The following is a 24,419-nucleotide window of genomic DNA, read 5'->3' on the forward strand; positions in this document are numbered from 1 at the left end:
CCTCTCCCGCTTCCGTTTGCTATTAAGTTAAGTGGGGAACGGAGCCTGCCCGGCGGCTTGGCTTTAAGCACTTTTCAGCAACTTTTCGTTTTGTGTGGGTGTGCGGCTTGGCCAACTTTGTCGACGTTTCAAGTGAACACCTCACCCCCTGAAAACCAAATCTGCGGTGGCAAGCACTCGGCGGCGAGTGCTGGTACAACTTACTGGCAAGTGTATTGTTTCCATAAAGGACGATTCAGTTTTTATACCCTTGCAGAGGGTATTATAATTTCAGTCAGAAGTTTGCAACGCAGTGAAGGAGACGTTTCCGACCCTATAAAGTATATATATTCTTGATCAGCATCACTAGTAGAGTCGATCTAGCCATGTCCGTCTGTCCGTCCGTTTATATGCAAACTAGTCTCTCAGTTTTAAAGCTATCTGCATGAAACTTTCCCAAAAGTTGTCTTTCTATTGCAGGTAGTATATAAGTCGGAACGAGCCGGATCGGACGACTATAGCATATAGCTCCCATAGGAACAATCGGAAAAATAAATGAAAAAAAATTATAACTTTGCTGTTTTTTAATTTTTTGTTTAGTTCTTCGACATATAGTACTGGTAAAATATTTCCGATTTACGGTTTAAATTTCATCAAAATCGGACGACTATAGCATATAGCTCCCATAGGAACAATCGGAAAAATAAATGAAAAAAAATTATAACTTTGCTGTTTTTTAATTTTTTGTTTAGTTCTTCGAGATATAGTAATGGTTTAATATTTCAGAACTACGGTTTTAATTTCATTAAAATCGGACGACTATAGCATATAGCTCCCATAGGAACAATCGGAAAAATAAATGAAAAAAAATTATAACTTTTCTGTTTTTTAATTTTTTGTTTAGTTCTTCGACATTTAGTAATGGTTTAATATTTCAGAATTATGGTTTAAATTTTATCAAAATCGGACGTCTATAGCATATAGCTCCCATAGAAATAATAAAAATATATAAAATAACTATCTAATAATTGAGCTGCAAATCATCATAGTTTCAATGTTTTTTTTTAGCACATACTCAAGTAAATCATAATTTAAATGTTTTCAAAAGTATTTAATTAATGCAATAGCTGCAAGGGTATATGAACTTCGGCTTGCCGAAGTTTGCTTTCCTTCTTGTTTAATTTTTTGTTTAGTTCTTCGACATATAGCAATGTTTAATTATTTCAGAATTATGGTATAAATTTTATCAAAATCGGACGTCTATAGCATATAGCTCCCATAGAAATAATAAAAATATATAAAATAACTATCTAATAATTGAGCTGCAAATCATCATAGTTTCAATGTTTTTTTTTAGCACATACTCAAGTAAATCATAATTTAAATGTTTTCAAAATTATTTAATTAATGCAATAGCTGCAAGGGTATATGAACTTCGGCTTGCCGAAGTTTGCTTTCCTTCTTGTTAGTTATAAGGAAAATCAAATCCGGAAGACGAACGCTTGTTCATAAATTTCCACCAATATAGTTCAGGTTGATCGAAAATAAATCATAAACTTTGGAGCTTAATATAGTTTGGAACTTATGCGATCAGTGCCCCACTTGAAGGCGGGTTCAATTGGTGGCTACTTAGAATACAGTGCACATTCAGAGCCTAGAACGCAAAAGGAAATTCCTAAAAAAATGACAGTAAGCTTGAAGACCTTTTTCAGTTGAAACATATTGCATTCCAGTCCATATTCCATTCCAATCTAATGTTTTCCCCATCAGGGACTACCTTGACGTGAAGGCTACTTGGCAGCGACAAGATGCTAATGTCGCCTTACAGTTTCTTATTCCCAAGGCGCGACGTCTATAGCTTTGTTATAAACTAAACATTTTTACGATTATACCCTAAGCAAGAGACAGTGGGAAGAAGCAGAAAAGTTGTAGTCGGCTCTTGGGGCAATAGTCGACCTAAATTTACCAAATTGCGTATACGCACGGAGTGCCGCGACTCGCATATATAGTATATACTCGCGTATGTATGTATTTGTCACTGCGTTCGTTGTTTTGTGCTCCGTGCGATAAATATAAGCCGTAGGAAAACATACGCAGGTCGGTCTGGGTCTTCGAGATTATCATTTATAAAAAGCACAAGGGATACACATGGCCGCAGGGCCAACAGCAGGACGAAGCCATACAAGCCAATCCAAGCCAAGCCATCCACGAACACAAACACCGCACCACCCCACCGATGCTCTTGTCTTGTATTTTTTACGCGTACGTGAGCACATTTAACCACTGCCCCTAGAATTGGAGGTGGTGGTGCACCCACTCGTCCTCCTTGCAGTTGGCTTGTCAACGACTATTTAGTGCGGAAAATGCGTAAATAATTTACGTACGTACGCATTCGCATAAAACCATTTCGGACGAGGGCGACCGAAAAAGCCTCATCATCGCCCTATCTGCACCATCATCATCATCATCGTCATTATTGTGGTTAGGCGGGGTGAGTGGAGGGGAGCCAAGGTCGCCGGCAAGGTCGCCGGCAAGGTCGCCACAACCTGAACACAAAACTGAGGCTGAGGGTTTCATTATTAAAGGGCATTAAAATTAAAGATTCATTAAATAATTTCTAGCCATGCCAACTGGGCCTCGAGAGCTGCGGTGAGTGTGACAGCAACAGCAGTAGTTGAGACAATGAAGCCAACTCTTGACAATCGAAGTCCACTTGATGCGCCGTGCGTGCTCGAGTCCAGGTCCGTGCCTGGCATCTCTGGCAGCACCTCTGACCGCCCGTTTACCCATTCATTCGTTAGGTGGGGGATTGCGGGGGATTGCGGGGGATTGCGGGTCCCAGACGGTGTGACTGGCCTGACGGAAGGAGGTCAGCCCACAAAAGAGTGGAATCGCTTGCCCTAATCCCGCCAACTCCATTTCCGATATAAATCTGCTGCTGTGGGACACAAAAAAGAAATTGATAAGAAATTTTACTAATTTTGAAGAAATGCTATATAGATCTGGTCTTGATAAGCGAAAAATTACCCTTTTTATACCCTTGCAGAGGGTATTATAATTTCAGACAGAAGTTTGCAACGCAGTGAAGGAGACATCTCCGACCCTATAAAGTATATATATTCTTGATCAGCATCACTAGGCGAGTTGAGCTAGCCATGTCCGCCTGTCCGTCCGTTTCCTCGCAAACTAGTCTCTCAGTTTTAAAGCTATCTGCATGAAACTTTCCCAAAAGTTGTCTTTCTATTGCAGGTAGTATATAAGTCGATCGAGCCGGATCGGGCGACTAAGCATATAGCTCCCATAGGAACAATCGGAAAAATAAATGAAAAAAATTATAAAAAAATTATATATATATACTTAATAGGGTCGGAGATGTCTCCTTCACTGCGTTGCAAACTTCTGACTGAAATTATAATACCCTCTGCAAGGGTATAACAAGAAAGGAAGCAAACTTCGGCAAGCCTAAGTTTATATACCCTTGCAGCTTTTACAAGAATTAAATATTTTTCAAAACATTAAAATTATGATTTACTTGCGTATATGTCTAAAAACATTGAAGCAATGATGATTTGCAGCTCAATTATTAGGTAGTTATTTTATATAATTTTATTATTTCTATGGGAGCTATATGATATAGTCGTCCGATTTTGATGAAATTTAAACCGTAATTCTGAAATATTTAACCATTACTATATGTCGAAGAACTAATAAAAAATTTAAAAACAGCAAAGTTATAATTTTGTTTGTATTTTTTTTCTAATTGTTACTATGGGAGCTATATGATATAGTCCTCCGATTTTGATGAAATTTAAACTGTAGTTCTAAAATATTTAACCATTACTATATGTCGAAGAACTAATAATTGAGCTTCATTGCTTCAATGCTTTTAGACATATACGCAAGTAAATCATAATTTTAATGTTTTCAAAAATATTTAATTCTTGCAATAGCTGCAAGGGTATATGAACTTCGGCTTGCCGAAATTTGCTTCCATTCTTGTTAATAATAATTTCAATGGAAAAGATAATACATGTTTGTTGACCTGTTAGTATCAAATTGCAATTTTTTGATTTTTTTTTTTTTTTTGTAGAAAAACATTTGATATGCTGTTGTCGCTGCTTTGGGTTTTAATGCCACCTGTATACTCAAAATATAAAAAACCACTATATACCATTCTGCACGTGCAGCTGCACCGTCTATAACCAGCTTTTGCTCCTTGATGCTTAACTGAGGCAAAGCAAAATGTATTAAAACAACATTGTTTAACCCTCTTAATGCAGGCGAACGGCTCATCCAATATGCCAGCGAGAATCTAGTGACGGAGGTGCTCATCCACCCGCAGTACAACACGCTGATCCAGTGTATGCGCAACCTGCTTAGCAGCTTTACCCGCCACCGGCACATCATCCATGCCGGCTACACCTTCAGTGGCAATGGTTCCTGGATACTGCAGGTCTTGTTGTCCTCTACTTGCCCCTTTTCTTTTTCCTTATGTGACCCTCATATGCGATTTCTTTGCAGGACGGAACCTTCTCGGTGGCGGACTTCTCTGAGGCCCTTCAGGAGCACGACGTACAAAGGGTAATCCGCGCTTACGCGGACACCATCACCATGAACATCCACTGCGCGGACGCGGGTCTGTGGCACACTCTCCCCGAAAAGGCCTTTGCGCGCCAGTGCCGGATCCGGATCAATCCTGTGGACGTCCTGGACACGAGCAGCGAGAGTATCAACGGGTTTTTGGGTAAGACTGTACGCACCTGACCACCATGATCCGAAATTAAAAATTTTCATTTGTATACCCTTTTTGTAGTTTCAGTCAATTTCTTGTTAATTTTGATGAAAGCCTTTTTTTAAATTTTAGATATTTTTTATGAAATACGACATGGCATTTATCGATTGCCTTTTTTCACAGATTACTTGGCGCCTATGGTGATGCCGACCTCGCTGAGGGAGCTGCTCGAGACCTCGGATGTTGTGGGCAACATCCGCTTCACGCATCCCACGCTATACGTATTTCCCGGCGGTCAGGGTGACGCCGCGCTTTTCGGGATCAACGGCTTCAACATGCTGGGTACGTATAGTACATATATATTAATATATTTATTATCTTTTTACTCAAACTCACCTTTTTAACTGAACAGTTGATGGCGGTTTTAATCGGAAGGCTTGCTTTTGGGACTTTGCTCGGCACCTGGACCGACTGGACGCGGTCCTGATGACGCGCCTCAACAACAGCAACGTGCAGGGCCTGGGGGCGGTGGTGTCGCGCAAGCGGGACTCCCACGTCTACCCCCAGATCGGGCACTTCTTCGGCAACGTACCTGACCGCAAGGGGCTGCCCAGCCCCGACGGCGACAAGGATCGCGACCCGCTGCTGATCGATTTGTTCGAGCGCGGACACGGGATCGTGAGCGACCTGAAGGCACTGGACCTGAAGCCGCAGGGCTGCTACCGCAACCAGGAGCCGGTGAACCTCTACCACAAGGTGGGCCACGGCACCCTTGACATGTATGTGATAAGCCCGGCACGCGACTCCAAGGAGGTGAAGGACTTCCTGCAGAAGTGGCACGCCGGCGACCAAAGGCTCTTCGCCGCCCGGGAGTCGCGCGACTTTAACTTTCCACTGCAGAACCTGGTGTCCATATGCGCGCTGCTCGTGTGGCAGCCGGCCAACCCGGACGACACCATCACCCGCATCCTCTTCCCGGGCAGCACGCCCGACTTCAAGATCCAGGAAGGCCTCGAGAAGCTCAAACACCTGGAGTTTATGAAGCACTCGACCTGCACAGCCAAGTCCATTGCCCCCGCCATCCAAACGGTGGCCGGAACGCGCAAAAGCCTGAAGTCTGCCATTGAGGCCACGCCCGCTCCGCCCAGCGCCAGCTACAAGTCCTCCAAGTTCGGCCCCGTCGCCAGTGCTGCCATAGCCGTCCAGCATCCGCATCCGCAGCAGCAGCAGGACAACAAGGCAAAGGAGGCGGCCAAAGAGGCCGCTGCATCCATAGTCCGCACCAAGGCCGATTCCATCGACACGGACGTAGAGCAGGAACCCGAACCCGAACCCGCTGACACTGGGGACGAAGGAGCTCCCACGGAACAGGAGCCCGAGGCTGACACGGAACCCGAGCACGAAGCCGAGCAGGAGCAGGACAACAAGGATGCCGGGGAGGAGAAGAAGGTGGAAGTGCTGATCATGAAGTCCCAACAGGCGACAGCACCTGCAGTCTCTGGAAAGGATGCGCCCGATGCAACCCCTGCCGATGCCACGATGCAGGCCGGAAAGCAAGCGGGCAAGGGGTCGTCCAAGTCGTCAAAGGCGGAGAAGCCACGGGCGGAGGTGAAGCCCGTGGTGCGCTCCCGCATCGACACCAAGCCGCCCAAGTCCATGGATCGCAAGCTGGCCAAGCGGGACGAGAAGAAGAGCTCGCCCACGGCCACGCCGGCCGCCCGGGCACCGCGCGATGTCAAGCCCAAGGTGCTGAGCCGCCCGGGCACCAAGTCTAGTCCGAGCAGCACCCCCGCCAAGAGCGCCAAGGAGGCCAACAACCGCAAGGTGCTGGAGTCCAAGCAGCAGGCGGCCAGGGTGCAGGCCACCAGCACGGCCTCCAGGAGGCAGGTCACTACCAGCACAGCCGCCAGTGAGAAACGAGTCGCCCAACAGCAGGCGGAGGCAAAGACGGCCACACAGTCGACAGCCACCCAGAGGAAGCCCATCTCGCGAAGGCCGCGTGGTGTGTCGCCCTCGAAGCGAGCACCAGCACCCGGCAGTCCGGTCAAGCAGGCCAAGCCAAAGGCGGCCGCTGCGGCGGAGCTCAAAAAGGCGCGCCTGGACAAAGGCGGCACCACCGACTCCAGCCTGGTGTCCACGCCCTCGGCAGATGAGGCCACGGCCGCCAAGAAGCTGCAGGACCTGACCGCCTCCCAAGAGCTGGACGCCGAGAAGCAGCGCGAGCTGGACGACCTCAAGGAGGAGCAGGAGGTGGTGCGCGAGATCGAGGCGGTGTTCAGTAGGGATGAAATGAAGCGTCAGCAGCACCAGCAGATTAAGGCCGAGCTGCGCGAAATGCCCGCCGAGGGAATCACTGGCGATGGCGAGGATGAGCCTGAGGAGGAGGAGGAGTACCTGATAATCGAGAAGGAAGAGGTGGAGCAGTACACCGAGGACTCGATCGTCGAGCAGGAAAGCAGCATGACTAAGGAGGAAGAGATCCAGAAGCACCAGCGCGACTCGCAGGAGTCGGAGAAGAAGCGCAAGAAGAGCGCCGAGGAGGAGATCGAGGCGGCCATCGCTAAGGTGGAAGCCGCCGAGCGCAAAGCTCGTCCTGCCCGGCAGGACGAGTCAGAGTTGGAGGTGGAAGTGGAGGCGGACCTGGAGCAAAGCGAGATCAAGGCAGAGGTGCAAGAGATCATTGCCACTGCGGAGGACATTGCCAAGTCGCGTACCGAGGAGCAGTTGGCCACCAAGCCCGCCGAGGAGGAGTTCTCCTCGCCCACGCCCGAGGAGAAGCTGAGCAAGAAGACATCGGACACAAAGGACGAGCCAGCCGGCGCACCAGTAGACGTCTTGCCCGTCAATCTGCAGGAGAGCCTGCCCGAGGAGAAGTTCTCGGCCACCATTGAGTCGGGGGCCACCACGGCGCCCACACTGCCCGAGGACGAGCGCATCCCGCTGGACCAGATCAAAGAGGACCTGGTCATCGAGGAGAAGTATGTGAAGGAGGAGACCAAGGAAGTTGAGGCCATCGTTGTGGCAAGCGTGCAGGCTATCTCCAAAGCGGCTCCATCCGCAATCGCGGCCGTATTGGTGGAAACCACCAAGGATGGTCCCAAAGCCGCCAAGACCGAGCTTTTGGGAGAGCTGCACGACTCCGGAGAGCGGGTACTGCCCATGAAAATGACCTTTGAGGCGCAGCAGAACCTGCTGCGTGATGTCATCAAGACGCCCGACGAAGTGGCCGATCTGCCCGTCCATGAGGAAGCCGATCTGGGTCTGTACGAGAAAGATAGCCAGGATGCCGGTGCTAAAAGCATCTCACACAAAGAGGAGTCTGCCAAGGAGGAAAAGGAGACCGACGACGAAAAAGAGACCAAGGAAGCAGAGGTCGAACCGGAAGCTGAACCGGAAAAGGAAGAGCCCTCCAAAATAGAGCTGAAAGGGCCAGCTGAGGAGGTTGAGCTCGTTGTGACTGAGGCTGTAATAGAGAAAAAGACAGAAGAGGTCGTGACAGTCGAGACCGAACAGATTGTGGAGACCGCTGACCAAATGACCCAGGAACAGCAACAGGATCAAGTAAAAGAGAAAGAGAAAGAACAGGAGGAGGATCAGAAGGCAGAGCCAGGAATCATTACCGAGAAGGAGGCCAAAAAGTCAGCCAGCACCCCTGAAGAGAAGGAGACCAGCGACATCACCTCCGAAGATGAGCTGCCAGCCCAGCTGGCGGAATCGACCACCGCAGCCCCAAAAGAGAGCAAGGAGCGCGAGGACACCATCTCCATGGAGAGCCCCGCCACCATCGAGGAGGCCATAGAGGTCGAGGTGCAGGCCAAGCAAGATGCCGCAAAGAGCGCTGGGGCAGACAAGTCGCCACTGGCCTCAAAGGAGGCCTCTCGTCCGGAGTCTGCAACAGGAAGTGCCAAGGACGATGCTGATCAGCCAGATGCCGACAAGTTCCGCCCCGATTCGGTGACGGAAGGAACAAAGCCTGATAGTGCAGGAGGCAAGAAGTCCCCCCTTGCATCCAAGGAAGTTTCTCGGTCGCAATCCGTTGCAGAGATCGTCAAAGATGAAGGCAAGGAACCAGACAGTCGACGAGAATCGGGAAGCGCCAAGAACGAAAAATCTGCACAGGCCTCCAAAGAAGTTTCCCGACCAGGCTCAGTGGCTGAGAGCGTTAAGGCGGAAGCTGACAAGTCCACGGAACCATCCCGAAGGGAATCCGTAGCCGAAAGCACTAAGGCGGAGATGAAGGAAGCCTCGAGGCCTGAATCCGCCCTCGAGGATGCCATAGATGAATCCGAAAAACAAAAAAGCCATCGGGCATCTATTGCAGAAAGCGTCAAACCCGAAAGTGCTGAGGACGAAAAGTCCACGACTGCCTCAATGGAAGTTTCCAGACCAGAATCTGTGGTGGAAAGCACTAAAGACGAGGCAGACAGGTCAAAGGAGCCATCTCGTCGTGAATCAATAGCAGAAAGCGTCAAGGCCGAAAGCACAAAAGGTGAAAAGTCTCCCCTTGCATCCAAGGAAGTGTCCCGACCGGAGTCCGTGGCTGAAAGCATTAAAGATCAAGCTGAGCAAGTTGATAGCCGGCGGGAATCTGTAGCCGAAAGCCTCAAGCCAGACAGTGCAAAGAAGGAAAAGTCCCCACTTGCCTCAAAGGAAGATTCCAGGCCAGAGTCTGTTGCAGAAAGCGTCAAAGATGAAGCTGAAAAGTCCACTGAACTATCCCGTCCGGCATCAGTTGCAGAAAGTGTCAATGGAGAGATCGCAAAGGATGAGAAGACCGCTGATGTCGTAGGTAGCCGCCGGGAATATGTAGCCGAAAGTGTCAAGCCAGACAATGAGAAGGACGAAAAGTCTCCACTTGAATCAAGGGAAGCATCCAGGCCAGAATCCGTTGCAGAAAGTGTCAAGGGAGAGAGCATAAAGGATGAGAATTCCGCTCAAGCCTCAAAAGAAACCTCCCGGCCAGAGTCAGTGGCTGAAAGTGTTAAAGCTGAAGCTGAAAAATCAAGGGAACCATCTCAACGGGGATCGATAACTTCCAGGCCAGAATCCGTTGCAGAAAGCGTCAAAGATGAAGCTGAAAAATCTGTTGAACCAACCCGGCCGGCATCTGTTACAAAAAGCGTCAAGGGAGAAAGCACAAAGGATGAGAAGTCCTCTGAAATCGTAGACAGTCGTCGGGAGTCAATAGTCGAAAGTGTTAAGCCAGACAGTGCAAAAGACGAAAAGTCTCCACTTGCATCAAAGGATGCTTCCAGGCCGGAATCCGTTGCAGAAAGCGTCAAGCCAGATAGTGTAAAGGACGAAAAATCTCCACTTGCTTCAAAGGAAGCTTCCAGGCCAGAATCCGTTGCAGAAAGCGTCAAGCCAGATAGTGCAAAGGACGAGCAGTCCCCACTTGCATCTAAGGAAGCCTCTAGACCAGAATCCGTTGCAGGAAGCGTTAAAGATAAAGATGAAAAGTCCATTGAACCGTCCCGCCCGGCATCAGTTGCAGAAAGCGTCAAGGGAGAGAGCATAAAAGATGAGAAGTCTTCTGAGATCCTAGATAGCCGCCGGGAATCTGTAGCCGAAAGCGTTAAGCAAGACAGTGTAAAGGACGAAAAGTCTCCACTTGCATCAAAGGATGCTTCCAGGCCGGAATCCGTTGCAGAAAGCGTCAAGCCAGATAGTGTAAAGGACGAAAAGTCTCCACTTGCATCAAAGGATGCTTCCAGGCCAGAATCCGTTACAGAAAGCGTCAAGCTAGACAGTGTAAAGGACGAAAAATCTCCACTTGCTTCAAAGGAAGCTTCCAGGCCGGAATCCGTTGCAGAAATCGTCAAGCCAGACAGTGTAAAGGACGAAAAGTCTCCACTTGCATCAAAGGATGCTTCCAGGCGCGAATCCGTTGCAGAAAGCGTCAAAGAGGAAGCTGAAAAGTCTATTGAACCATCCCGGCCGGCTTCTGTTGCAGAAAGCGCCAATGGAGAGAGCAGAAAGGATGAGAAGTCCGCTCAGGCCTCCAAGGAAGCTTCCCGGCCAGGGTCTGTGGCAGCAAGTGTTAAAGATGAAGCTGAACAATCAAAGGAAACATCCCAACGGGGATCGATAGCTGAAGCGAAGTCCCCTCTTGCATCGAGGGAAGGGTCAAGGCCCGGATCAGTTATTGAAAGCGTCAAGGACGAAACTGAAAGGCCCGAGAGCCGGCGTGAGTCAGTCGCGGAAAGCATCAAGGCAGAGAGTGCCAAGGACGGAAAGTCTCCCCTGGCCTCAAAAGAAACTTCGAGGACAGAATCAGTGGTGGGGAGCATCAAAGATGAGGTAGATAAATCCAAGGAGGAATCCCGACGTGAATCCATGGCTGAAAGCCTCAAGGCGGAGAGTGCCAAGGACGAAAAGTCTGCTCAGGCCTCCAAAGATGTATCGCGTCCAGAATCGGTTGCGGGAAGTGTGAAGGAGGAAGTCGACAAATCCGCAGAACCATCACGACCGGAGTCCGTAGCTGAATTAATTAAGACGGAAATAAGCAATGTTAGACAGTCACGCATTGCCTCCCTGGCTGAATCTGTGGCGGATAGCGGTAGGGATGACACCGACAAGCACGAATCTGGTGTGGAAACTTGCAAACCAGATAAGGATAGCAAATCTCCGATTGCCTCAAAGGAGATCTCTAGGCCAGAGTCTCCAAATGACAGCGTTAAGGATGAATCTGAGAAACCAGATTCCTGTCAGGAGTCGATGGTTGAGATCGTTAAGCCAGACAGTGCTAAGGACTCCAAGGAACCATCCCGGCCTGAATCAAAGGTAGAAAGCGTGAAAGATGAATCTGAGAAATCCAAGGCACCATCCCGACGAGAATCTGTCCAAGGAAGTGTAACATCCGAAGGTGTAAAGGACGATAAGTCTTCGTTGGCTTCAAAAGAAGTGCCTAGACCGGAATCAGTTGCGGAAAGTACAAAAGATGAGGCATCATCTCGACGGATATCGGTGGCGGAAAGCGTGAAAGATGCTGTCCAGTCGAAAGAGGCTTCTCGTCCCGAATCAGTTGCAAAATCTCCATTGGCATCTAAAGAGGCTTCCCGTCCAGCATCTGTTGCAGAAAGTATACAAGATGAGGCTGAGAAGACCAAGGCGGAAAGTAATAAGGATGAAAAATCACCGCTGGCATCTAAAGAAACGTCTAGACCGGCGTCCGTTGTAGAAAGTGTGAAAGATGAAGCCGACAAGTCCAAGGAATCATCTCGGCGAGAGTCCCTGGTCGAAAGCGTTAAGGCGGAAAGCAGCAAGGGTGACCAATCTCCCCAGGCATCCCAGAAAGCATCAAGACCAGAGTCCGTGGCAGAAAGCGTCAAAGACGAAGCTGAAAGGCCCAAAAGTCGTGCCGAATCTGTGGTCGAGAGTGTTAAACCGGAAAGTGCTAAGGACGAGAAGTCGACAGCAGCCTCGAAGGAAGTTTCACGACCGGTGTCCGTCGCGGAGAGTGTTAAAGACGAGGATGACAAGTCCAAGGAACCCTCCCGGCGGCCGTCTGTCGCAGAAAGCGTAAAACCAGAAAGCCCAAAGGTGGACAAGGTTCCACTTGCTTCTAAGGAAGCGTTCGGACTAGTGTTCGTAACAGGAAGTGTAAAGGTTGAAACCGAAAAATGCAAGGAACAATCTCGAAGGGAATCTGCTGCTGAAAGCGTTAAGGCGGAAAGTGCAAAGGTAAAGCTATTAACATTTTCAACTTAGACTCGTTTTACCCAAGTCTATATTTCCAATTTTGGTTTTAATTAAATTGTATGATTAAATTAAAATTATTTAAATAAATGATTCCATTTTTGTAGTTCTGTGCTTAATATGTTTCAGGTCAAATTGGGCTATTTTATTTTAATTATATTTTTGACTAAATACATAAACATATATTTTTACTTTTCTTCCAGGACGAGAAATCGCGTCCTTCATCCGTTGCCGAAAGCGTAAATGACGAAGGGGAAAAGCCAGAAAATCGTCGGGAATCAGTTGCCAAGTCCCCATTAGCTTCGAAAGAAGTCTCCAGGCCAGGATCTGTAGCTGAAAGCATTATAGATGAGCTTGAAAAGCCTGAGAGCATCAAGGACGACAAGTCGAAAGATCCCTCTCGACGCGAATCGCTAACTGAAAAGTCTGCCGTAATTTCAAAGGAGTCTTCGCCCAGCCCAGTATCTGTGGCATGTGAACACGAAGCTGCCGTCGCTACTGAGGTCGAGTTGAAGTCTTCCATTTCCCCCAAAGAAGCGTCCCGCCCAGAGTCAATTGCTGAAACTGCTTCAACACCAATTGAGGAAGCGGCTTTGGAGTTCTCGGAGTTTGAAGTCGTGAAAAGGGCTAGCCTCGCGCTCACTTTACAAACGGGCTCAGGAGGAAAACTGCCAACGGACTCGAGTCCTGTTGACGTGGCCGAGGGTGACTTTTCTCATGTCGTCGCTTCTGTTTCCTCAACCACAGCCACTCTTGCCAAGCCAGCAGAGCTCTCGCAGGCTGGTGCTGCTGTAACGATCTCGTCTCCTGTAGACGAAGCTCCAAAAACGGCGTCTGCTCAGAAGCTGGTATCCCGACCAGATTCCCCTGCAGAATGCGCAATTGAAGAGATTGTCAAGGGTGAAAAATCGCCCCTCTTGAGGCCCGGGTCAATTGCAGAAACTCACAAGGACGAAAGCCCAAAGAATGACAAATTTAAGTCTCAAGGCGCCTCTAAGGAATCTTCTCGCCCGGAATCAGTGGCAGAGACAGCATCATCGCCCATCGAGAAAGCACCCAAAGACTTCGCACAATTCGAGAAAAAGGGAGTGTTACCTTTGAATATTGATGCAAAGGGTAATCTGCCAACATTGTCGAGTCCTGTGGATGTGGCTCATGGCGATTTCCCCCAGACAGCCACCCCCTCAAGCTCCCCAACTTCAGGCCCAACCCAACCAGCTGAGCTTTCCAAAGTAGACATTGAGAAGACAGCATCGAGCCCGGTAGACGAGGCTCCCAAGTCCCTTATTGGATCTCCGGCAGAGGAACGCCCAGAATCTCCTGCTGAATGTGCCAAGCACGATGTTGCCTCAAAGGAGCCGTCTCGGCGTGAATCAATTGCCGAGAGCGTGCAGCCCGAGACTTGTAAGGACGAAAAGTCCCCGCAGGCCTCTAGGGAAACGTCCCGACCGGCCTCGGTAGTGGAAAGCATTAAGGACGAAGGCGAAAAATCCAAGGAATCATCACGTTCACCATCTGTTGCAGAAAGCATTAAGGCGGATAGCACAACAGATGGTAAGTCCCCTCTTGCGCTGGTAGCGGAAGTTCTTAAAGATGATGCCGAGAAACTAAAGGAACCATCGCGTCCACCATCTGTTGCAGAAAGCATAAAGGAGACAGCAACTAAGCAGGGCCCTTCGGAAGGAGTAGTGGAAACTGATGCCAAGCCAGCTCTTGACTCTCAACCAGAAGCCGATATTGATGAAGCTGAGAAATCAAAGGAGCCATCCCGCCGAGAATCTGTAGCAGGAAGCGCCAAAGCAGAGAGCACTAAGGATGAAAAGTCTCCACTGGCATCGAAGGAAGTCTCGAGGCCAGAGTCTGTCACAGAAGGTCTTAAAGATGATGCCGAAAAGCCTGAAACCCGCCCAGAATCGGTCGTCGATAGTACAAAGCCAGAAGCCAAAGATGCAAAGTCCCCAACAGAGTCAGCTGCGAAATCAAAGGAACAATCCAGGCGGGAGTCTATAACGGAAAGCATTAAGGCAGATAGTGCAAAAGATGAAAAGTCTCCCCTTGCCTCCAAGGAAGTGTCCCGACCAGCCTCTGCTGTAGAAAGTCTAAAGGACGAAGGCGGAAAGCTGGATAGCCCTCGTGAATCGATTGCTGAGAGCATTAAAGCAAGTAGTACCAAGGACGATAAGTCCCCAGTGCTCTCCAAAGAAGCCTCAAGACCACAATCAGTTGCAGAGAGCATCAAGGGTCAACCGGAAGAACCTGAAAGCCGCCGGTATTCCGTTGTCGAAACCAATAAACCAGATAGCTCCAAAAATGAAGCCTCTCCCCGACCAGGATCCGTTGAGGAAAGTGTCAAGGAAAAATCTAAGGATCCATCCCGACCAGAATCCGTCGCGGAGAGCATTAAGTCCGAGGATACGAAAGACGAAAAGTCCCCACTTGCTTCAAAGGAAGCTTCCTGGCCGGAATTAGTTGCGGAGAGTATCAATGACGAAGCGGAGAAGTCCGATCAAGCGGAAAAATCCAAGGATGCTTCTCGACGGGAATCTGTTGCAGAAAGCATTAAGGACGACAATTCAGCACTGGCATCAAAAGAAGCCTCTCGACCAGCGTCCGTCGCAGAAAACATTAAAGATGCAGCCGAAAGGGCAGAAAGTGAAAGCGTGAAACCAGAAACTAGCCCACAACCTTCTCGACCAGAGTCCGTTGTAGAAAGCGTCAAAGATGAAGACGACAAGACCGCAATCCGCCGAGATTCAGTCGCCGACAGTACCAAGCCAGAAGAAAAAACTCAGTTTGCGTCGAAGGAAGTTTCTCGACCTGCTTCTGTGGTGGAAAGTGTCAAAGATGAGACTGAAAAACCAGAAAGCCGTCGGGAATCTCTTGCAGAAAGCATTAAAACCAGCAGTTCAGTGGAAAAGTCTGCTCAGGCCTCAAAGGAAGTATCCAGACCACCATCAGTCGCACTGAGCGTTGGGGATGAGTTTGGCAATTCTAAAGAAACCTCTCGACGTGAGTCGGTTGCAGAAAGCACGAAGCCAGATAGTACCAAGGACTCCAAGGAACCATCTCGGCCTGAATCAAAGGTGGAAAGCGTGAAAGATGAATCTGAAAAATCGAAGGCTGCATCCCGTCAAGAATCTGTCCAAGAAAGTGTAACATCCGAAGGTGTAAAGGACGATAAGTCTTCGTTCGCTTCAAAAGAAGTGTCTAGACCGGAATCAGTTGCGGAAAGTACAAAAGATGAGGCATCATCTCGACGGATATCGGTGGCGGAAAGCGTGAAAGATGCTGTCCAGTCGAAAGAGGCTTCTCGTCCCGATTCAGTTGCAAAATCTCCATTGGCATCTAAAGAGGCTTCCCGTCCAGCATCTGTTGCAGAAAGTATACAAGATGAGGCTGAGAAGACCAAGGCGGAAAGTAATAAGGATGAAAAATCACCGCTGGCATCTAAAGAAACGTCTAGACCGGCGTCCGTTGTAGAAAGTGTGAAAGATGAAGCCGACAAGTCCAAGGAATCATCTCGGCGAGAGTCCCTGGTCGAAAGCGTTAAGGCGGAAAGCAGCAAGGGTGACCAATCTCCCCAGGCATCCCAGAAAGCATCAAGACCAGAGTCCGTGGCAGAGAGCGCTAAAGACGAAGCTGAAAGGCCAGAATGTCGTGCCGAATCTGTGGCCGAGAGTGCTGAGGACGAAAAGTCGCCAGCAGCCTCGAAGGAAGTTTCACGGCCGGAGTCCGTCGCGGAGAGTGTAAAATCAGACGTCTCCCGACCGCAGTCGGTGGCAGATGAGGTCATTGATGGCAAATCAAAGGAAGCTTCGCGCCGAGAGTCCGTGGCTGAGAGTGTAGAGGCTGCGAGTAAAAAGAGTGACTTGCCATCCGCCTCACCCAAGGATGCATCGCAGGAGGCATCACGTCGCGAGTCAGTGGACGGCAAGTCATCACATGTCATCATAGGTCCAGGCAAGTCGCCGGCTGCCTCAAAGGAAGCATCCCGTCCTGCGTCGGTGGCCGAGACCGCCTCCTCTCCCATCGAAGAAGGTCCACGCCCTGTCGCTGACTTGACTCTGTCCCTAAGCCAAGTGACAACCGAAAGCAAAGGCAAGCTTCCCACTTTGTCGAGTCCCATTGATGTTGCTGAAGGCGACTTCTCGAAAGTACAAGTTGAGTCCTCCGCACAGCCAGCTGCTCTCTCCAAACCCGCGGAGCTCTCCCAGTCGGATACGGGGCACACAGCCTCCAGCCCCGTGGACGAGGCATCTCCTATCCTGGAGGCCAGTGAAGTTGTGGAGGAGCATATCGCCGCATCAGCAGAAGCAGACTTGTTGGGTATTGAGGAAACTAAATCAGAGACAAAGCAATCGGAATCATCATTTTTCGAATCATTCGCCACAAAGGTGGATGAGAAAATGCAGAAGCTTGAGGGCTCAGTGAAGCAGGTGGAGGAGAAGATCGAGAGTTCGGTGAAGCAGGTGGAAAGCACTGTGGTAGAGACTTTGCAACAGGTGAGCAAGGAGAGCAGGGAGCAACTGACAGAGATTAGCTCCGTTCTGGATACCAAGATCAGCAGCGTGACCAGCCTACTCTCTACTGCCTTGGATACAGTCGAAAAGAAGGAGCACCAGGTGACCGAGAAACTGAGTGAGAAGGCAACCGATCAGGTTACCGAGCAAATCACTAAAGTCACTGGGGAAAGTGGTCAGGAGAAGAGCAGCCTGGATCTGGGTACGTTCTCGGAGCTGCGTGAGACGCACATTACCACCGTGGGCTCGCCCGAGTTCACGGTCACGATCTGCGAGCGCGATGAACCCGTACTGCACGACATCAAGGAAGAGGACGAGGAGCACCGCTCTTCGCCGCCCAGTGATGGCGACAAGACAGGAATCCTGCAAGCCCAGCCGATGCGACCGCTTTCGCCGCGCGAGGAAGAAGTGGCCAAAATTGTGGCAGACGTGGCCAAGGTTCTGAAGTCCGAAAAGGACATCACCGACATTATACCCGACTTCGACGAGCGCCAGCTGGAGGAGAAGCTCAAGTCCACCGCCGACACAGAGGAGGAGTGCGACAACAGTGCGCTGGAGATCTGCGTGAAGGCGGAGATCGAGTCCGAGAAGTCATCGCCCGACCAAAAATCCGGCCCCATTTCCATCGAGGAGAAGGACAAGGTCGAGCAATCGGAGAAGGCGCAGTTACGCCAGGGAGCATCTGCTGTCAGTCGCCCGGAGTCAGCGGCCAGCCAACCAGGGGCGGAGGAGGAGGAGGGCCAGACCAAGGAGCAGTCATCCCCCGTCCCAAGCAAAGAGGGATCACGACGTGAGTCCGTGCTTTCCTCCAATAGCCACAAGGATCAGGAATCATCGCGCCCCCAGTCCGTTGCCAGCCAGAATATCGACATGGACATCAAGATCTCCAGCCAAGCATCTAGCACCAAGGAAGAGCTTCTTCACTCACTAACCACTGAAACTGTGGAGAGCAAAAAGTCGGCGGAGAAGTCGAGCGTGGATTCCGAATCCACTTCGGTAACCAAGTCCACCACAATCCTCTCCAGTCAGTCGGTGCAGCTGCGAGAGGATTCCACTAGCGACTCGTTGAGCAGCAGCCTCAAGGTGGAGGACAGCTCCCGGCGCGAATCACTTTCCAGTTTGCTGGCCGAGAAGGGAGGCATCAGTAGCAGCAGCCTTCTAAAGGAGGACATCAGCACCGCATCAGCATCCCAGCTCGAAGAGCTGCTGGTGCAGTCCGAGGAGTGCTCATCGGAGTCGATTGTCAGCGAGATTCAGACCAGCACCGCTCAGACCAGCAAGTCGGTTAGGGAAACCAAAGAGACCAGGGATACCAAGGAATCCAGCAGTTTCAGCAAAGACGAGAACCTCAAGGAGACGGTCGCCGAGTTTCTGGCCACCGAAAAGATCGTCTCCGCAAAGGAGACCTTCAGCGCCGAGGCCACCAAGACGGCCGAGGAGTGCCTGAAGAAGGCCACCGCCAGCTGCACCCAGCGGACGCTCTTCGTGGGCACGGACGAGTCGCGTCGGGAGTCCTTGCTGAGCCAGACCAGCGAGGGCCGCCTCACCCACAGCGATCCCGAGGACGAGGAGCCCGACGAGGAAGACGACGAGCGCGCCAGTGTGAAAGAGGGCCGCTCCAAGTCCATTGCTACCATCATGATGACTAGTATTTACAAGCCATCCGAAGACATAGAGTCAATTGCCACGCTCGCCGAGGAGGAGCACGATCAAATGGAGGACACTAAGGCCACCTCCACCACCACCAGCAAGGCCACCACTCTCCTGCAGTCCAGTGAGCAGAGCAGCAGCACCACCACCACCAGCAGCAGCTCAAAGACCTTCGCCTCCAAAGTGGAGTCCATCACGTTCACACAAATCGATCAGATACCGGTTGAGCCCGCAGATCGCAAGACGCCGCCCACGGCGCCCGTCAGTCCCGGCGCCAAGCCATCGAGCTCGTCGGGATCTGCTGCTGGCTCTGCAATGGGAGCTGGAGCCGGAGCAGCTGGCGGAAAGTGCGAGTCCAGCGCAGCCAGCATCGTCTCCTCCTCGGGACCGCTGTCGCCCAAGGATATCAGCGGTAAATCCAGTCCCGGCGCCCTCACCTCGGAGAGCCAGTCCATTCCCACGCCGCTAGGGCGCGAGTCGCACACAGAGACCCCGGAGTCATCGCCCAAGCCCACGTCGCCATTCCCGCGCGTTACCAAGGACGAGCTGAAGTCTCTGGAAATTGAGGTGGGTCACAACAGAAAGTTGTAATTAAGTATTACACCCTTTACCCTTAAAATGAGAGAGTATAATAAATTTGTTGAAAAGAATGTTAAGCACGCCATCGAATGTGAATTTGTTCGATGAACATGTTCGTTTCGGTCTTAACTGTGGATAGCCCGCTCTAATCAAAAGCCGAGTCGATCTAGCCAAATTCCTCTGTTTCGTATGAAACTATTAATTCCAGAGATTTGGCCAGTTACTAAGCTGTGTATGTTTATTTGATCAATATCTATCGAAACACACAAAACTGTTTCAAATCGAACCAATATCTTAGTAGTTATTAAAATAAATGTAAATGTGTGCTTGATCTTAGTTTGCAGTAGTGACCCTGCAGATGGCGCCACTTAAGACTTAATTGTTTTCTGGGGCCGTATTTATTTTAAATTGGTTAGCTTAGTGAAAAAAGTTGATTTAATGAATTTCCTTATTTCACTCCATACAGCAACACGAACAGGAGCATATGCTAGCAGAAGCAGGAGCAGTTGCGGCCGGAGCTGAATGTGAGCTGGATCTGCCCGAGCTTCACGAGCTGCGTGGACTCGAGAGCACCACGGGTCTGAGCGGCAGCACAGAGAAGATAATCACCACAACCATTACCACGGTGACCAAGGTGATCTCGGCGGACGGGAAGGAGATAGTGACCGAGCAGAAGACGGTGACCACCACGGACAGCTCGGAGCCGGACAGCGAGAAGGTGGTGGTGACCACCACGCGCACCACCAGCGAGAGCGAGCGCGACCAGCTGCTGCCCAAGGAGGTGGCCCTGCTGCGCGGTATGCACCGCTCCAGCACCCCTGGCAGCGAAGACGACGAGGACCTGCTGCTGGGATCCCCGCGCAGCGCCACCAGCTACGAGCTGCAGCTCTCCAGCTCGGGCGTGAGCAAGCGCTCCGACCTGGACGCCGACGGAGAGGGAGACGGAGACGAGAGCCAGGACGACATTCCGCCGCAGTACGGCAGCGAGGAGCACTCGACGGCGCGCTCGATCCTGCTGCCGCGCACGGTCGACCCCATGGCCACCTCCTTCTACGGTGCCCTGCCGGACAGCTTTGACACGGCGGTGCTGAAGCCCAGCACCGAGCCCATTCCCATCCTGGACGCCGTCCCGTCTGGCGATAGCCAGTCGTCGGAGAGCGTGGAAAGCACCAGCCAGACCTGGGCCGGCCACAAGTTCCTCGACCAGGCCGACAAGGACTTCCAGCGGGCGCTCGAGGAGCACGTGCAGGCGCGCGGCGCCGAGGTCATGTCTTCCGTCACCGCCAAGTACTCGTACTCACCCTCGAAGGCCGAGGAGATGGAGCAGATCGTGAGCAGCACAGCGGAGCGGCAGCGCTTTCCGCTGAGCGATGTCCAGCGCTCCCGTGTGGCAGAGAGTGGCTTTGCCACCGTGGGCAGTAAGCCGGAGGAAGACGCCACCGCCACCGCCGCCGCCACCACCACTGTAGCCACTAGCACTGTAGCCACTACCACATCCACAACGAGTTCCACCGGAGCCCTGCCCAAGGACCGTCTGGAGGAGTGGGGCAAGCCCTTGGGCCTGCCATCGCCAGCACCTCTGCCCGTGGAGGGCGGGGCCGACATCCGCACCACGCCCAAGAAGGAGCGCCGCCTGGTGGCCACCAAGACGCGCCTCAACAACGAGAAAAATCTGCGCAAGCGCAGCGAATCGCCCAACAAGGCGGCCAAGAAGCCGGCGCCCGTCTACGTGGACCTCACATATGTTCCGCACAACGGCAACTCCTACTACGCCCACGTGGACTTCTTCAAGCGGGTGCGAGCCCGTTACTACGTCTTCTCCGGCACGGAGCCCAGTCGCCAGGTGTACGATGCGCTGCTGGAGGCCAAGCAGACCTGGGAGGACAAGGAGTTGGGTGAGTAGATCTGCAGGCCTTGCTCTTTTGTACCGGGCACTCAAATCTGTTTACTTGATATACAGAGGTCACCATCATACCCACGTACGACACCGATGTACTGGGCTACTGGGTGGCCGAAAACGAGGAGCTGCTAGCCAAGCACCGTATCGACCTCTCGCCGTCCGCCTCCCGCTGCACCATCAACCTGCAGGACCACGAAACCTCGTGCTCCGCCTACCGCCTGGAGTTCTAGGCCACGGGCTTGTTTATTGCATTCGACGATGACTAAGCCAGCTCATAACCGTAACGCACCCAACCAAAGCAGCAGATGAGGAGCAGGAGATGGAGTAGAAGGAGTGGAGCACTGCCAGAGGATCGAGTCCATGTGGGCTTACAAAGTGCTTGGACTCGGACTCTGGATGAGGATGAGGACGAGGATGACGACCACAGCAAGAGGATGAGAATGACTATGAGGACAATGCAATATGGCTAGAAATAAAGCGGACGCAGGCTGATATGGCGGAGTACGGGTCACGCGAATGACGCCACTTTGTTTGCCAATGCCGCCTATTGAGCTTTCGTCGCCGACTTATTTCTGCCAACCAAAAGCTACGTAATTAATTGATATTTAGTTTCAGACGATTAATTACCAAACAGTGCAATGCAGTGGACTAGTCGCGAAGAAGAATACACTTATTTATTGCTTTCATTGTATAACGTCAAGCTACCTTGCCTAGTAATCCAAAGATCAAAATAGTTTTCAAAACCGCATAGCTAAAATATACAAAGGAAAAACAAAACAAAACAAAATGTCAAATGACAAACGACAAATGACAAATGACAAAGCAAGAAAGCATGAGAAGACACACTATATATTTAAAGATTAAAGATATATTAATATTCATGTTTAATGTATTAGTCGAATCTTTAACGAACCCTCGCAAACCAGAGGTATTCGAGTTTTAAAGCGAGATTAACTAACTGCAAGTGTATAGCCTGCAAAGTACGAGCGCTATGTAGCCCTAGGATCATAAGCGACTAAACTTAATCAAATGTTGAAGGCTAGCAAGTGACTTAAATTACGATTTACATTAACATTAACAAGAACCCTTCACCCAAGCAAACCGATAAATAACCCTGATAATGTGCCTCCCCCGAGATATTGCCATTTCCAATCATTTTCGTAGTCCATTCTCACAGTTTCGTTTTGTTTGAGTTTGCGTTTGGTTCCGTTGTTACAGCAGGCAGCCGCAGAAAGACTTAAAACCCGAGCAGCTATAGCTATAGCAACCGATATACGTACACTTCCACTTCCACATAGGGGAGCTATAAGAAAAGGATTGAACTGAAACTGAGAAATGGGAACTGGGAGGGGTAGGCTTGAGAACACGTTTAAGATGAGGGGTTGAAGGATTTGACGCTGTTGCTGAAGGATCGATGATGAATGATAAAGGAGGTGTTGGACGGAAGGACGACGACGAATGCTGATTTTACAATATAAGGATAACAAGGGTTAGGATGGTAGCGGGGTGGGACTAGCTTAGTTTGGAAGCTTAGGTTGGGTGGGTTGGGGTGGAATGGTTTAAACACTGAAACACTATTGTGAGACAAATACGAGGATGAGCAGAGAGTCATAACTAAATACGATTAAATATGAAGTACACAAAGTGAATGAAGGTTATTTTTCTATATTTTTTTTACTTTTTCATAGTCATAGAATAACAAATTTGCAACAAACAAACAAACAAGATAATTATGCAGCAAAAGCAGGACAAGCAGGCAATTTTAATCAATGTAACCACAAGGTAACCACAAAACGGAACAAGCAATTCGAAGCCACAGCAAAACAGTCCAAAAGAGCCAGTTACAATTATAAATTATAGACACTCGAGACAGACTTTTTAGGCTACGCGTATATTTTTGAGTTGCTTTTTATATATACAACAGCAACAGATCCGGGAGGAGCTGCAGTATGCCACATGCAATATGCAGTATGCAACATGCAATATACAGCATGCAATATGCAACAGGCAGGCAGCAACAGAAAACAGTCAACTGGCTACCGTCCAGTCTACAACCGTTTGATAAGCAACCAGCAAAATTTAAGCAAAATTATACACACGTAGGGCTAAGAGGGGCGGGGGATACGACATGGTTTATTGGGCCTTACGGTCGCAATCCCAATCCCAATCGCAACCCAAAATCGCGTTCCCCGTCCGACCAGCAGCACATGGGATAGGGCTTTTGAATGCCAATACCGATCATGCGTCTTTCGATTATTAAGTAGCATTGCAGTCTCCGCTTCAAGGATTTTAAATTTATAACCGAGAAAAAACAAAAGATGACATTTACTAAATATTAATTTTTTTCCAAATTCGTGCGCTAAGCGAAACAAAACAAACTAAACCGAAATAGGTAAAGATAAAGAATACTCACACATGAACTATATACACTATATATATATATATATGTACTTGAGCGTATTGATGTTGCTTAAAACGAAAACCCAAAAAAAATAACTCTTCTCCCAGCCAGAAGACATTTTTTGCCTTTCACAAAACGAATTTTCCCTAAGATATGAAGACATGAAAATTAAAACGAAAACTTGTTAACTTTTCCCCCGTTTGTTTGCGACTTTAGTTTCGTCGAAATCAGATCAATCAGATCAGACTATACACTACCCACACAAATTACACATGTATCCATTGCCTTATATCCAGAGAACAAACAGATATCTGCATCATACCTTATATTAGTGTAAGAATCAAATACGATATGTATGACCTATGAGAGTTTGTTTGTTGAATTTGCTTTTACTTTTTAGCAGCTTCGATTTAAATCAAATATACACTAAATGTACACACCCCCGCGCACACACGCACATGCACACATGGCGAGTGTATGTGTGTGCGTGTGTGAGAGTGTGTGTGCTCTATATAATCATTAGTACAGCAAGTGCATGCAGAAAGTAAAATTGTTATAAACAAAAGTCGAGAGAAGCCGAGCCGAAGTATCGCTGACTGGCGGATGCGGATATAGCCATAGCTAATGCCACGGAATGACTAGTCAGGATCAGGAGTCCAGTCGCTTCGATTCGATTCGAATCGAATCGGTAGGAGAAGGTAGACAGGGATAGAGCGGGCCAGCACAAAGATCCGATCACAGGCAGAGGTTAGCGCGAAGAAATATATATGTATTACATTTTATGAAACGTCAAGCTTATCTCAAGAACTATTTCCAAAACAAAATCTGAAATTATAATAAACGTATTTATGTGAAGTTCGGGTGCGTTTTAGTCTCCTTCGCGGTCCCGGTCTCAATCCCCCAGTTGCAGGTTCCCGTCTCCATCCAGTTTGTACCTGGCTAATTTCAGAAGAGACCCAC

The 24,419-nt window shown here is 49.8% G+C and overlaps 1 protein-coding gene across 5 annotated transcripts in view; it reads left to right on the forward strand.

Annotated features, from left to right (window-relative positions):
- LOC128265159 (microtubule-associated protein futsch) overlaps nt 1-24,315 on the forward strand; it is a 68,719-nt gene extending 44,404 nt beyond the window's left edge. For 4 of the 5 annotated variants that reach the window (XM_053000993.1, XM_053000996.1, XM_053000997.1 and 1 more), the window contains 7 exons: nt 4,260-4,432; nt 4,501-4,723; nt 4,895-5,053; nt 5,124-12,394; nt 12,613-19,146; nt 19,625-21,053; nt 21,119-24,315. In XM_053000993.1, the coding sequence (XP_052856953.1) occupies nt 4,260-4,432; nt 4,501-4,723; nt 4,895-5,053; nt 5,124-12,394; nt 12,613-19,146; nt 19,625-21,053; nt 21,119-21,288 (15,959 nt within the window). In that variant the 3' untranslated portion in view covers nt 21,289-24,315. The remainder of the gene's footprint in view (nt 1-4,259; nt 4,433-4,500; nt 4,724-4,894; nt 5,054-5,123; nt 12,395-12,612; nt 19,147-19,624; nt 21,054-21,118) is intronic. The other variant, XM_053000998.1, reaches the window with a different exon arrangement.
- Nucleotides 24,316-24,419: the final 104 nt, after the last annotated feature.

Source organism: Drosophila gunungcola, unplaced genomic scaffold (assembly GCF_025200985.1).
Source record: "Drosophila gunungcola strain Sukarami unplaced genomic scaffold, Dgunungcola_SK_2 000097F, whole genome shotgun sequence".
NCBI lineage: Eukaryota > Metazoa > Arthropoda > Insecta > Diptera > Drosophilidae > Drosophila > Drosophila gunungcola.